The sequence below is a fragment of the Elephantulus edwardii genome, unplaced genomic scaffold (genome assembly GCF_000299155.1).
Source record: "Elephantulus edwardii isolate Elephantulus edwardi_28Jun2011 unplaced genomic scaffold, EleEdw1.0 scaffold00014, whole genome shotgun sequence".
Lineage (NCBI taxonomy): Eukaryota > Metazoa > Chordata > Mammalia > Macroscelidea > Macroscelididae > Elephantulus > Elephantulus edwardii.
In genome coordinates, this window is record NW_006399764.1 from 10,488,660 (window position 1) to 10,504,700 (window position 16,041).

Genomic DNA, 16,041 nt, shown 5'->3' on the forward strand with positions numbered 1-16,041 from the left:
CCCTTTGGCAGTAGGAAACACATAGACTATTATGGAGATTGATTCTGGAATTTAGATGCACTGTTATCAATTGTGCTTAGCCGTACATGTTCATATCCTTAAAGATGTATCATGGAAGTGTCTACAACTGCTTTTGAATAATCTTTAGCACAATTTTATTTATATGTGGAATCAGTGATATTGACTGGTAATATCCTCATTTTGTGGGATCAGCTTTCTTTGGAATAGGCAGAAATATGGCTCTCCTCCAGTCAGCTGGCCAGGAGGCCATCTTCCAAATTCCTTGGCATAAACAAGTGAACAGCTCTGGCATGGTGTATCTTTTGTTTAAAACATCTCAGCAATTCCTAGAGCCTTGTTCTTCCATAATGCTTGCAGTACAGCTAAGACTTCTTCCTTCAAAATTATTATTCTTGGTTTTATGTTACTTCCTTAAACGGCTGAATATTGATGAAATCTTTTTGCTACATATCTGTGGGTTTCTTCCAACTTCTTAAGAAGCTAAATGTCAGAATTCAGAGTCCCAGCTCTAGAAGGCGGCTTTCTCCGTGTCTCTTGCTTCAAGAAAGTGCTGAGGGTTGGGACCCTGCGTCCAAACGACAGGGTTTAACTCTTGGCCCTTCTTGGCAAGAGAGATCCCTCTTTCTCAGCTCACTTCTCTCTCATTTTGTTTTTTTGTAAGGAAAAAAAAAGGTGATTCAGGCCATATTGCATATCAGCTCCCCTTATGTTAGATCAGGGCTGTGACCTGTTTAAGGGTGCTGTAATCCCCCCTAATGTGAAGTCACACCACATCAAGGTCCTGTGTGTCACCTCAAGAGTTTTCTATTAGATCAGGGCTTATTGCATCATGAGTGTAATTATATACTGAAATGTGAAAGTGTTATATATCCTTCATATGACAAACCACTGAGAATCATGGCCCACAGAAGTGGACTCTTATTTCGGGGAGGAAAGATTCAATCCGTAACAGCCTCTTGTATAAAATCCTCATCAAAGTCTTCATGTAACGCAATTCTGCTCTTCTCTGTCCTGCCCACTAATTCTCACCCTATTCAGTCACACCCATGTTTCCCACTGCTTTAACTAGGATGGCTTCCTAGAACTCGAATCTTTGTTCAACCAGCTTGGTACTCTATTCTCACACCCACCACTTCTTGTATTTCCTCAGCTTTCCCACAATGTTTTGCATTAAGTGTGTCTCCAGCATTGTCAACAGAATTGTCGACATGCCCTCACCTTGCTACACCAAGCACAATACCAGTAACAGCAGGTTAAATGACAGATTCAAAGAGTCCTTTTACCAAGAAGAAACAAGTAGTAAGTGTTCTTTCCCTATGAAAACAAACACAATAAACAGTTATACAGCACAAGAAAAGTACATACAGACCAAAGGACACTTTTATCCCTGAAATAAACCACAAGTCTTAGATGATTCTCAATACAACTCTATGTTTACGATGTATTTTCCACTCTTGATCCCTGGATAAAAGTCTCTTCTTTCTATGAAGATCTTTCTTTCCACCTTTCAAAATGAGAGTTACTGGAAGTATCTGATACTATTCAATGGTAATGTATATAAAAAGCTGACTAGGACCTGTTTCATCACTGAAAGGAACCAATGCTACCATTCTGGGGGTTAACTTCGTAGAAATATTCTACTTGAATGTAAATAAGCACATATTTTTCTTTTTACAAATAAACACTCTCTGATAGCACTGGTGTGCACTCTGCTTGTCACCCGACAATTCACTCTCCTTACCAGGACATAAAAACATTAAAGAAAAGCTCTTTCTGGAACTGACATAACAGGGACACACGGCTGAGACATTCTTTACTGGTGTCCACAGCATTCAGAAGCCCATGCTGCTCAGAAGAGCATCCACCTACCGCTTCTTCGTGCTCCTTCCAGCAATCGTAATCTGTTGCCATGGCGATACTTGCATAGCAAATCCCAGCCTCCTTAGCCAGGACCACCTCTGGAACCGTAGTCATATTGATCACATCGGCCCCCCAAGTGCGGAACATGAAGCTTTCTGCCCGGGAGCTAAACCGAGGCCCCTCGATTGTGACCACTGTCCCCTTGGTGTGATACCGGAGGCCGAGCTTCTTAACAGTCTCTATGAGGACCTGAAAGAAAAAGCCATAAAATCAAAGCATATCAACAGTTTAAGATTCCCTTTTCCCTAACGGGTGAACTACTTGAGAGAGAGCCTGGAAGACCAGAGGAGGGTCATTCCTGGACCCCTCCCATTTATTCAATCATCCACTCCCCAATTTTCCTGTACACCGCTCCCAGGTATAGGTGAGCTGTTACTACATCCCAAGCATTTGTTTTTATCTCATTTCTTTCTTACTACTGAGCTAGTTTAGGAAAACATTTAACTGGCTAATGAATACAGACAATCTGAGTCTTGACCTTTACCCTCTAAGGCTAATCTCAGCATTCACATCTCCCCAAAGTCAAGTTCTGAGAACTGTTTCCAAGTTCCTGAGAAGGTGCATTCCCACTGCGCTTTAATAACAAATCTGACGTCTCTAATCGCTGTTTTTGATTAGAAAACTAATTTCTTTGCAATCTCCTTCAACTACTGCCTCTCAGAGCCGATGGTGAAAATGAATAGGTCATACTGATTTTTTTTAGTAACTTGAGAGAAACTTACTGGGGCATCTACTTAATGACTTGTCAAGTACGGGTTTTAGAAATGTTAAGAAGCATAATTACTTGATTTAGAATTGGTTAACAACTGACATCTAATTTTGAGGTTAGTAACTTAATTTTTCTCAATCTGTTTAATTAAAAAATAATTTTTTTATTTCTTGCCCTGGAGCAGCTGGAAAACTTGTGTCACTGGATGGCAAAGCCATTACCTTTAAGCCTTTACATTAAGCTACCTGAACCCCCCAATTCTCTATTTTTTTAACAAGAAGTCTTTTAAATTCAATATATGGTTGGAAAGTCACTTAACCTCTGTATGACTGCTTTCTGATCTGTAAAATGGGAATAATGATATTGTTTAACAACGATATTGGAAGGGTTATGTGAGTTCAGATATGCACAGTACAGAATTATGCTGGGCACACTGTAAATGCTATATTCAAGCTAATTTGGTGTCCTCATAGTTGTTAATGGCAGGTTCTGGACATATTAACAAAATAACTGGCAAAGTCTCCTGGGCTACCATATGAAATGAAATGCCTCTAAGTCAATAGAAAGCTTCAATCTGGGTCAGTACGTTGCCTGCCTATGTAAAAGCATAGAAGAAAATGGAAAAATAATTCACCCTGTTGTTGCTGTACCACAGAGTCGGAATAAACCTGTAGCTGACCCTACAGCAGGTTTTCAGAGGCAGTTAATCGCACAGGATGGGATTACCCATCCTCCTTCCGTGAAGTGGGTGGTGGATTAGAACTGCATGCCTTTGGGACTGCAGTGCAGCTTCTTGCCAATAGAGGCATGCTAACAAAAGCTTTGGTAACGCCAAATTTAGAACCATGAAACTATCTACACTAGGTGGTACTACTTGGTGCTTATTAATCTATGAAAAATAAAGAATGGGTTTATCAGGAAAACTACTGAAGGGTATAAATATAGCCTCTACCCCCACCCCCACAAAAGCATTTTAAGTTCTGCTTTTAAAGATCATGAAAAACCAAGATATTTGTTTTACTTAAGTATCAGTGATTCTGGAGGCAGGTGGTGACGCGTGAGGGAAGATAGCAGCCACGGTGTGTCCCTTGATTTCCTCAGCATCAGCCTTGGAGTCAGGTGCCACGGTCGCTGGGAGCCACCCACAGAGGAGGCTCGAGGTGTGGGCATGCCAGCCACGAGCCTCGGAGGGCTCTCCACTGAGCTGACCGCACGGATGACCGCATATGATGCCACAGTAAGACAACAGCAATACGATCGGGGGTAAGAAAGCAGTGGGCCTGAAGAAGAGATGATGTAATCTTCTCGTTCTGAGTAATCATAACGGAACAAGCCGAGGCACTAGCCTTGTTACACTTTACTGGCAAAAGTCACGCACTAATCGCTTTGGGTCACCTCTGAAAAGGACAGAAGTGGCGCTCACGCCACCGCAACACATGTGCACGCTACAAAAGGGTATTTATTGTTCTCTAATGACTCTTTTTCTTACCTCTGGGCTTTTGTGTTTTGTTTTTTTAGCCTCTTGGTTTAAGAGCTCAGTTCACTCACCCAAGACCACTGTTACAAAGTTGTTTTTTAAGAAACTTTTCAGAAATACCTGTTGGCCTATAAAGAGATGAAACTCAATAAATATATATTTAGGCCTAAATACTAGGAAATGGTACAATTCTTGAACACTCTGCTTGCTGTGTGATAATTCACCCTACCTCTATTTCCTTACCACCTGATTACGTGAATACTGAAATTTAAAATGTAAAACATTAATTTTAAATTTTAAAAATGTAAAACATTAATAACAACATCTACTCTATCCAATTTTTGGATAGGTTTTGTTTGTTTTTTTAAAATCTTTTCAAGTGATTAAGAAGAAAATGTTATTTCTAAAAGCTTTTAAACTCCATTTTTCTACACTGCCCTCCCATGAATTTCCTCAGCTCTTTACAGAATGTTTAGCTGGCTCGAGTACTGTCAGCTAAATTAATCTGGTCCCAAGGAAAGCAAAACTGCATTCTTGGAAATTCACCCACATGCCACACTTCACGGTGTTGAAGAGCCGAGGCCGAGGGGTCACTGCCCAAAACCACAGGCCGTTCCTCTGAAGAAAAGATGTCGCAGTTCCCGTCTGTAAAGATTTACAGGCTTGGAAATCCTACGGGGCAGGTCAGCCCTGCCCTAAAGCCCCTACGCATGAGAACCAACCAACCTGCAATGGTTATGCGTATATCATTGGTTATGCATGTATCCTCAGCATTTTCCCACCCACAGCTATACTCATAATTCCCCATCAGTTTTCTGTTGGGACAAGATAGATTTCACAGAAACAGACTTTACTCCTCAGTCTATTTTGAGCAAAGCTGCTCCGACTTTGAAATGGACAGGACTTTTCTCCTGAAAATGCCCCTAAAAGGGAAAAGATCACATGTATAGACTTGAATTTCAAAAGGAAACATCTACTTAACACATAAAGCTAAACTTACACCAATGATTAGCATACAGAGGTATTTAAATCCCCTAGCAAATGGAGCAAATGATGACTCAAAGCGTCGAAGACTTTAAAAGGACGGCTCAAAACAAAACCCATCATGTTGTAACGAGATGTGCAAAGACCTGGAGTTAGAAAACCCAAATGGAAAGATGCACTTGGTATTCCTCAAGCCTCAAACGGAGAGGTTCTATGAGCAAGATCCAGAACGGCAGATACACGAGCGTTAAAAGATGATGGGAGGAATACACAGAGCTCTTTGCCTGACCTTCCCCTAGAGAGAGGAAGCAGGATAAATGCTCAGTCAACTGACTGAACTCTGATGCCACCCTAACAGCCGTGCTTTGCTTCAGTACACCTTCCAGAGACTACACACCTCTCTCGTCTTGGGGCAGAAGGGCTCGGCCATTGGGATGTGGCACACTCCTCTGGTGCAGGGATGACTCCCATCATAGAAGGTCTGAGGCCTCTTGGTGGTCCTACAAGAAAAAGCAAAAGTGTCCACTTGTTTGTAGGCAGCTCTCCAGGGTCCACTGCTGGTGATGCCACGGTATCTAGATCAACATCCTGATCCTCCCTCCTCAACTGCTGTGTACCATCAAGTCGGAACCCACTCCTAAGGGACCCTCCGCTGGGTTTCCAGAGGCAGGAAGTCACAGCAAAGAGACTGCCCATCTTCCTTCTGCGGTGCAGCAGGTGGATTTGAACCATGTGCTTCTGGGTTGGCAACGTGATTCCTTTTCACCAAGTCACCAGAGATCCTGAGAATCAACACTGGACAAGGTGAACACAAATGGTCAAAAAAAGCAGCACTGAGAGGGAACTAGGCTTTTCTGGCTCTGGGCTGGTGGTGGCTCACTCTTCACTTATCTGTGAACAGATGGCAGCGAAAAGCTAACAACTGACCAGACCTGTGTGTGATTATAACTCAGCCTTGGGTTCGGGAAGAATGGAAAAGCATTTAGGAAACCAGTAAGAAAACTTGCAGTCATCACAGATATAAATTAGCCAATCAATCCCATACACCTAGCATCCAGATTGGATCATTTTCAAAATTTTGCTTACTTGCCTGATCTGTTCATTTCTCATGGTTACAAACTTTACTGTTACTCTACTTTTTAAAAAATTTTATTATTTTTTGTGTGTACTGTCAAATCGGATCTGACTGGTACAGGAGAGGATTGTCTTTCCTTGTCCAGCAGAGTATCTGGCGGATTCAAACCGTGCACCTCTGGGATTGCAGTGCAGCTTCTTGCCAACAGGCCACCAGAGCTTGCCACTGTTACTCTACTTTTAGAGGTATCATTAATGTGAATCACAGCATGACTGTCACTCCTAATTAAAACAGTAGTCGTTCTTTATTATCTAATATTAGGCCATAAGCAATCATCACTGAGGGTCTCAAAATGATCTTTCTTTCTAACAGGTGCACTGTTACTCTAAGGGTCCTGACAAAGTCCTTCCTCTGGCATCTGACCGTCATGTTTCTAACGTGCAGCCATTCCTGCTCTCCGTCCCCAGGCTGTTTGGTCAGGCCGCTGAGGCCCTGGAGGAGGTCGCCACTGTCCTGCCCACACTCTGGCATCTGTCTCACTGCTGCCTGGCTTAATATGTGTGGCCCTCTAAGTTGCTATTATTCATTCCAAAGCCTCTTGGTTCAACTTTCTGATAAAACATTTTCCAATCCACAAAAGAGAGGCTAACGTTAGTTCCGGTGCCAAGCCATCCCACTCCTTCTCACCAGACATTTTCAGAACAAATCACCTTTCTAATTGTCCTACATGTGAAGCCATGACTAAGACAGGAAGGCCAAAGTCCTGGGGAAGGAGATGCGGGGGCGAAGAGGCCAACAAGGGCGGGCAAGATGTCATCTGACGCGCTCTCCTGTGGGTGGGCGGAGGGGGAGTGGCAGCGAGAAACTGCTTCACTGGTCTAGAGAGAAAGCACACAGCTGGCTCACTGCTTCCTACCAGCGTGAAGCCATCACCTCCCACTCCGTCAGGATGCCATGGAACAGGAGCTGGCAGCAAAGTCGCCTCACCAACGGCAAGGCCCCTGTGTTCTGGAGGAAGGAGAACCCTGTCTGTTCTTCTCCCAGACCTCTGGCTTGAAGAAAAAGGCCGAGTTAACCCCCCTGCAACTCCAAAGGGGTGAAGAGCAGGTCAAATGACTGTTGCTGTCTGTGTAAATACAGGCCTTTTCCTTTTCTGCAAACACACCAATAAAATGGTGCCATGTCGCGCTCAACCCGGGCTTTGGCTTCGGCCTTCAATGAGTCAGTTCTCAGCAGCATCCCCTCACGCATCCGGTGAGTCAGAAAACAGGGCTGCAGAAGCCTTCAGCAGCTCCATGAAGCAAGGCCACGTGCAACACCCCGTCTTCACCGCCCTCCATCTCCCCTCTTACACAAGAGCCCTACACTCTCCTGCCCACACACGAGGTGGTTCACCTTAACTAATCTGTGCCCACACATCCAGTGAAACACAGTGCTCTGGTGGCGCAGAGTGGTGGAAGTTGTGCTGCTAAGCTAAGGGCCACGTCTCTCTGGTGGTTCGAATCCACTCAAAGCTTCCAAAGAGAAAGATGGGCAGTCTTTCCTCATTTGGTTATCAGCCTAGGAAATCTGCTGAAGGGCCAGCTGTGAGTCGATTCTGACAAAGATGAAATGAGCAAGTGATTCAGCAAAAAGCTTAATAAGCTAAGCAAGTCATTATAAACCTCCAGACACATGCACGGTACACGAGAAGAAGCACTGATGCCCATGCTGAAATCCTAACAGAGAGTAATGGGCTTACGAGCATATCTGAGGTAAGAAGAAATCACCATCCAAGGGAAATTCTAGAATGAAGACGTGTCACCTGTAACAAGTCCTGTCTCCCTTCCTGTCCATCGCCCAGAAACTGGCCTGTCTTCCGCAGCAGAAAGAGCTTGGGGTAACTCCCAGTCAAGTCCTTGCAGACAGAAGACTCCTGCTCCCTGGTCAAGCCTGGATAGACGTACGTCCTGCCAGTTCACGCCACAGGTACCTCCAGGTCCAGCCAAGACGGTGCTCCTGTGTGAACAGAACTGAACCTCACCCATAAGCCGAGAGTCTCGGCGGTGAAGACAAAAGACAAGAAACGGCCTCTGTGCCTGGATCTGAATCTTATTACTGCGCCTCTGTGTGGTCTTGAGCAAATGAACTAATCCACGTCGGCTTCTTCGTGAGGTCAGCATTAGCAATACTCCCATTTATCATGCGGCCCGTAATCGGTACGGGTCGGTTCTGAATCACAGTGACCCCATATGTGCTAAGTGCAGAACTGTGTTCCACAGTTTCCACTGTTTTTCTGGACGTTCTTTCCCCAAGGCCTTTTCTTCAAGGTTCTCTGAGTGGATGAGAAACTCCAAACTTCTGGTGAACCGTCCAGAGGAACCACCATATGTAATATCCAGGGGCTCAGACTATGAAAACATGGCTGCCAAGCAAAGCAGCTTTATGTCACTGGATGCCGCTGAAGTAATCTATCTTACATGTTAAAATGCAAATAAGAATGTGCTGATAATTCTTACTGCAGAGTGTTGCCCTGATGATCAATGAGGAATAGATCCAGCTCTCGGCACACAGTATTCCTGCAAACTGTAATATAGATGGATCCCTGCTCAGGAGCATAGAACTACGACGGAGAAGCAATATTTGAGAATGGGCCCAAAGACAAGACCTGCAGAGAGATTGCCAGCTTCCTGAGAAAGCAGTGAGGTCTCTTACCAGTGACCTTGAGCACCAGGACTTAATAAAAAAGACTCCAACAGGAAGCAGGAGGAGGACCAGAGAATGCAAATACCTAAGTTCTCAACTCTTGACCAAAAGACTGGCAGTTCAAACCTATGCAGAGGCATCTCCGAAGACAGGACTGCTTCTGAAATATCAGTGTTGAAAACTCAATGGAATTCTACTACGAACACACAGGGTTGCTACAGGAACCAGCAGGAGGCGAAACTGGAATTTATTCTTGGTCCAACTGTGTAAATTTTATCTTGAGCCATGTTGCATTTGCTGGCAGGAGATAAGTATTCTAGCTGAGACAGACTAAAAGGATCTCATTTCTCGCACATCAACTTCTACCAGGGTCAGGAAGTTTAGGGGTCGTGGTTCCCTCCTCCTGGGCTATGGAAGTGACAAGCTGCGGACCACAGCACAACGGCTTCCCACATACAGCCACACGCCAATTCTCACAATCTGCAAGCAGGTAACTAACTTTACACGGCAATGGGGAACTAAAGTAACGGAATTAATATTACCAAATGGCTGATCTTAAAATAAAGGTCTTACTCTAGATTATCTCTGAGGCCAATGCTACTGTACTAAGTCTTTAAGCGTTGAAGAGGGGAGTAGAAAAGTGTAATGAGTTGAGGGATGAGTTGTGAGAACTTGACCTGTCACTGCTGGCTTTGAAAATGGGAGGAGTCATGGATCATGAAGAGAGACAAGGCCCTCCACGCTGGAAAAGGCAAGGAAATGTATCCAGTAAGGAAGCAGCCATGTTAATAAACGGATTTTATCTTCCTTCTTAAGTCCTCTTACTAGTTAATGTAAGGTATAGACCTCGGTCTTCACTTTGAGGACACTAAGTAATACTTAGGTGATCTCGCCCCCTGCTGGCTCTACTATATACTGACATGCGTTCACGGGCGAGCTGGACCCAGTTCATTGCTGACCCTTTATCCAGGAGGCTGTAAACTGCGTGGAAGAGAGGACTCATCCTTCTCCAGAAGAGTTGTTGGGGATTTTGAACTTCCCAAGGAGTCACCTCTGGGTTAGATGTGTAAACTCGCCATGGATGACGTCACCAGAGCAGCACATACAAATCCTCAAGTTGAAGTATCTGCCTTCAGCTCAGATGCTGACTGTAGTTTCTTCCACTTGATTTAAAAAAACATCTTGATTTGAGCTGGTGCGACTCCATGTAAGACTCCAAAAATGTGAGATAACAGACTTGTGTTGTACACGCTGCTGAATTTGTGCTAACAGTCTCTGTTACAGTAATAAAGGAAATAAATACAGACGCTTCCATGATTTAAGATATGGTTTCTACAGTAGCGACTGCTTGCGGCTGAAGGTCTGTTCCTCCACTTTTGCTTCAACCAGTAAATTTTCCTTGCTAGGTTAGAGGACGCCACTGTTAATTCAGGACCCAGGGGAGGCTGACTGAGGGACTAACTGACCCGGCAGGCTCACTCGCCGAGTGACCCTGGATAAGTCACTCCGACCTGCACCTCATGTTAAAATGGCATAATATTCATCAACACTATCCTTTTTTCAAACTTTTTGTTTTATTTGAAAATTTACAAATCCTACTGTGTTTTCATTCATTTTAACTATCCCTTTTGGCAAATCTGCTTTCATACTTTTTCATCTGCTGGTCTCAAAGTATGCCACTGTTATGTGCGTCTGCTCAAAGCTAACCAGAAAATGACCTGAGACTGTCACAAACAGACGCCAGGGAAAGTCATCGCACATACACAGACTGTGGAAGGCTGGAGGATACAGGCACGGTGAAGAGAAGCAATTTTAAGACAAGTAAGGTGAGAATACTGGGCGCTTCCAGACATAAAGATTGTGTGGCGGGGAAGGAAACTGGAGAATGGCAGTTCCTGATCAAGGTTTCTCTATGAGGTGATGGAAAAGCTCTGCAGTTATAGACAGCTGCAATGGCCGCACAAAATTGTGAGCATAATTAAGGCTACTTACACATATACTTAAAAAGGAAAAGAAGTTAAGCGATCTACATTTTACCAAAAAAAAAAAAAAAGCCAGGAAGGGGACAAAACTCCCTGACTGGTAGGTTGCTTTTAAACTGGAATTCTAATAAAGCTATTCATTGAAATTTTCACTTTAGTATTAAGGACACTGCTCAGGGTCAAAATGTGTAACTTGAATGAATCTACTTCATAGCTTCTTGACATTCTCCTGTCCCTCAAGATGGTTCTTTATGCATTGCAATCTCAGAGGTACACGGTTCAAATCCACCAGATGCTCCGCTGGAGAAGGAGGAGCAATCTCCTCCTGTACCAGTCAGATCCGATTTGACTCTACACACACACACACACACACACACACACACACAGAGATCTTCAACTGATGACTCTGGTTACTCCCTCAGGGAACAATATGAGCACATCCTCTGTGACAGTGTCTATAAAAATGCACCCTTATTCTTAAGTAAAAAAATCTGCAACATGAGAAGGGTGGCTGGAAAGGTGGGCACATTTTAAGGGGTACAGGGAGGACAAAGAAGATGGTGACCCTATGACTGGTGGCTGTGTTCTTTAAGGAGGCAACAGTCTCGGCTAAGACTGCAGAAGGTAGGAAGTGGAGAGAGAACACGAAGGCTTAAAATAGCTCCTGACAGGAACCAGAGAGGAGGCTAAACAAAGGCTTCCTATGTCATCTGGACCATACGTGGACTGTCATCTCCACTTCTCTCCATCAGCAGGTGGACAAAGACTGACTAGGTACTTGACCCGAGAGCACAGCCGCACAGGAGCCAGTCTTTGCAGGGGGTGTGCAGGTGACACTCTGAAGTGAGGGCGGCCACACCGCGTCTTGTTTACTTGAGACACAGCCTCAGGATCAATTGCATCAGGATCACAAGATTACTTGCTAGGAAAGTACTGGTACAGCCAGAGGGTCAGCGAACATGAAGGAAACCTACAAGGAGATGGATTAACAGAACAGCCACAGGCAGGGGCCTAAGCCTCGCGCCAGTCCTGAGGACCAGGCCCACTTCATTCCGCCGTGCATGAGTTCACCATGACAAGAGTCCGAGGTGACTCAACAGCAATTAACCCAACAACAAAGAAGAACGTTTAACCGCAACATCTGGGAACGGCCCAGGCAGGGCTGTCTCTTTGAGGAGAAGATAAATTATCCTGACCTAATCCTAATGCCATTTCATGTTTACAGCGGGACTTTCCTGATGAGTAAGTGTGCATCTTCAAAACACCACAGAATTGTTCCAACACCCGCATTTATCAGAGGCGGCGACTGGGAGACAGAGCAATCTGTGTACGGGGCAAGGAAGAAAGATGAAGTCCTACCTCTCCACGTGAGGACTTTTCCTACCGCGTCCTTCAAGCATAAGTACTCAGCCAGGGCTGCCTTCAGTCACAACAGGCTAACACCAACCACGCAGCACAAAAACATTCGGCAGGCACCAGGATTCACACCCTGCCCTTCTTTTCTTTTCTTTTTTTTTAAAAAGCAAACCAAAACCCCACAAACTTATAATTGGTGTTTCCTAATAGTTATTAAAAAAAATTCACACCTGCAAAACCTCCTTAAATATGGGTCATTATTTTTTTTTTAAATCACTATCATACAATAAAATCATGAGGCAACACTTTTACTAACAAATAAGGGGAAAATGAGAAAGAAGTAACACTTCAGCCACCAAGAAATCAAAACCAAACTGTACTGTCGGGCGAACTTGACTCATGGGTGACAACCTATGTGTCACAGTGAAAACGTGCCCCGAGGTTTTCAATGGCACCATTTTTTCAAACACAGATTGCCAGATATTTCCTCCAAGACCTTTCTGAGTAGACAATTACGAGATAAGATGGGCTCCTACAATCAACAAGGACAGATGGCTGTGCTTCTGAAAGTCTTGAAGTTTTTAGAGTGACTCTGAAACACCTTTGTTTTACTCCGTCAATGTTTATTTCTGAATTAGTCTCTCAAAGTTAAAGATGTTTCTGTCAACTCTACATGTCTGACATTTTCTTCCCATTTAAAGACAAAGCCAGTGACCTTGGGAGGACAGGATATTTTCCCCAAGATAATGTGCTGACAAAGTTACATAAACAGGCACATGTGTTGGGAGGGCAACCTCTGAAGATGACCCACCAGCCATTCAGGGAAGAGCTGGAAACACTGAACCCTTGATTCGGAAGATAGAACAGATATCCAGGTAGACAAGAGTAAATAATACAAAGTCACAGAGAAGGGCGCTCTGGTGGCCTAGTGGCAAGAAGCTGAACTGCAATTCCAGAGGCGCATGGTTCGAATGCACCAGATGCTCTGCAGGGGAAGGAGGGACAATCTCCTCCTGTACCAGTCAGATCTGATTTGATAGTGTACACACACACACACACACGCACAAATTAAAAAAAAATATAAAAAACCAAAGCCACAGAGAAGCAAGATGCACTCTGAATCCAGTTGGTCTCCAGTCTGCATGTGGCTTTGGAAAACTCTGCAACCTGTCAGGCCAGATGGGGCTGTGAGTACGTGAGAATCTCAGGCTCCCAACAAGCTCCAGTTGACGTCTCCCCATTCAGTGACCAATCATGGCACCCTCTGGCTACACAGATGTCACAAGGCTGGTGGGACGCATAAATATTCTTGCCTAAAAACCAACCTGGTTCTCATCAGGCCTGCAGGGCTAATTATCAGCTCAAAGAACTGTAGGATATGAACCGATGCTTACTGATGTAACCACACAGGAACAAAGATCCCTAGATATGCAGAAAAGTGAGAGTTCCTTGCAGGAAAGAAAGGAACAGAAAAAAGAGGCAGTGGAAACCCTGAGGCCCCAAGGATGAACGATTCGGCCCACAAGGACCTTTATCTGACCAAATGAAAAAACAAGCTTGGTGACATGATGAGACAGGAGCTCAATGCCTAGATCCCTGCTCCCTGAGACATGTTAATTAACATATGTTAATTAACATAATTACCATTTAAGTTACAGATCACAGTTAATTGATAACCTGTTGAAGCTGAGAATCTGGAATTTAAAGAGTTCATGGAATTTTTCCTCTGTTGAGTAAAAGTTGAAAACTAGTGCAAAGCCCCACCCTCTGCTCTGTGCCCGGTCCCTTAAGATGAACAACAGAGATGAGACCCATCACTGGCTGCTGAATTAACTCTAACGCACGGCAACCCCATAGAGCAGGAGCGGGACTCTGTGCCCCAGGATTTTCCACGGCAGGTTCTTCCGGACGTAGTTCTCCAGGCCTTTCTTCCTAGATGCCGCTCAGTGAACATGAAATCCCATTTTCCAGTTAGTGGCTGAGTGTGGGAAGCAGTTTCACTATTGAGGGAATGACCTTACGAGAGCCCAGAGTGTGTCCAGTGCTCACTCACCTGTCAATGAACTGATCAATAATGACGAGGTCGCCGGGCTGAATCTCCTCCCTCAAGGAGCCACAGGCCGTGGTCACGATGACATGTGTGCACCCCTCCTCCTTCAGGGCCCAGATGTTCGCCTGGTAGTTGACTTGTGAGGGCATGATGGTGTGCTGCCTCCCATGTCTACGGGAAGGAGAGCAGAAGAGGGAGACGAGCGTTTGAATTCCAAACCAAAGCACCACGTCCGAGTGGGACAGGGCAGCCTGCACCCCCGGGACTCCCGAGGGGGTAAATCTTTACAGAGAAGTCTATGTCACCCTTTTCCTGCAGAACAGTGTGTTGTTAGGAGTCGACTGTGACTCACAGGATCCCACACACAGGAGACCTGACCCTTGTCCTGCGCTGAGCCCACCTCACCGGCTCTGATACGGTCCAGCCCATTGTTACAGTCTATGTGTCATCTGTCCCATAGAGGGTCTTCCTCTCTTTCTCTGACTCTCCACCATTCCCAGCCTGATGTCTTTTCCCAAGGATAGGTTCCCCTCCTGAAACACACCCAAAGGATGTGAAGATTCACCAGCCCTGCCTCTAAGAAGCATCCTGGTTGAACTTCCTCTGAGATCGATTTGTTTGTCCATTCAGCAGTCCATGGGACACTGAGAGGAGCTATTTCTATTTCTAAGAAGCAGAGTGGCAGAGGTGCAGTGGCCCTGAATCCAGCCCCTAAAAACTCCTCCCCCTTGAATGTGGGTGGAGCTGAGATTTGCTGATAACCAATGGAATATGAGGAAGGTGCTAGGATGGCCCTTGCATGACTGGGATCCCTCTGGCAGCACGCATGCGCCCACAGGCTAACGATGCAAGCTGCCCTTGTGATGGGAAATGCATGTACAGAGGCAGGGAATCCCCACTTGGCAGGGAATCGTCTGCAACCTATAGGTGCCGAGGGTCTCAAGTTCACAGCTGTAAGGAACTAAGGGCAATATGAACTTGGCAGAGAATGCCAAGACCCGGATAAGCTGTGCCCAGACTCCTGATCCACAGAAATTCTGAGACACAAATACGGTTCCACCCAGTTAAATCTGTAGTCACTTAGCAATAAAACACTAGCTGTTTTGGTGGCACAAAGTCTTATGTGTTGAGCTGCTGATCAAAAGGTCACTGGTTCAAATCCACCATCTGTTCTGAGAAAGAAAGATGGGTAGTCTCCTTCTGTAATGATTTATAGCAGAGATTTTTTAAAAAAATTTATTCATTCAAGAGCAGAGATTTTAAGGGAATAAAAATCATAGGCCAAAGAGAAGATGAGGGACATTTTAAGTGTGAAACTGCATTATGAGCAGAATCTAATAATCTCTGTTAAATGAAGAACTTGAAAGAATTTAAGGGCTTGGGCACTTCAGGGGTCTCCCCTGCCCCCCAACATCTAAATATACAACTGTCCCCGCACAACGGATCATGCATGAAGCATTGGCTTTCACGATGATGTTAATCTAAACAAGGGAAAAAACCCAACTGAAGAAAGCATTTCCTTTTCCAGTTTGAACAGACACGAGACTTTCTCTCTCAGTCACATCCATTGCACCTGCTGGCCTGTCTTAGGGAAGCAAGTTCTGTGGTATCTCAAAATCATAAAACCCTCCCATTCCTTGCTGTGGAGTCAAGTCACAGCTGCCCCTTCAGCAGGCCTTCTGAGGCTGCAAACCACACAGGAGTCTGCCCTGCTTCTCCCTTGGTGCCACTAGTGGATTTGAACTGTCAGAGGCACCACCTCTGGTTAGCAATGCAACTCCC

At 44.9% G+C, this 16,041-nt stretch overlaps 1 protein-coding gene across 1 annotated transcript in view; it reads right to left on the minus strand.

The window, feature by feature from the left end:
- The window catches only part of MTAP (methylthioadenosine phosphorylase), a 45,903-nt gene that overhangs the window by 12,193 nt on the left and 17,669 nt on the right, over positions 1–16,041 (minus strand). Inside the window, exons 4-6 of the mRNA XM_006881269.1 lie at positions 14,263–14,430; positions 5,509–5,611; positions 1,891–2,130 (exon numbers count right to left, since the gene is read on the minus strand). Of these exons, the coding sequence (XP_006881331.1) occupies positions 1,891–2,130; positions 5,509–5,611; positions 14,263–14,430 (511 nt within the window). The remainder of the gene's footprint in view (positions 1–1,890; positions 2,131–5,508; positions 5,612–14,262; positions 14,431–16,041) is intronic.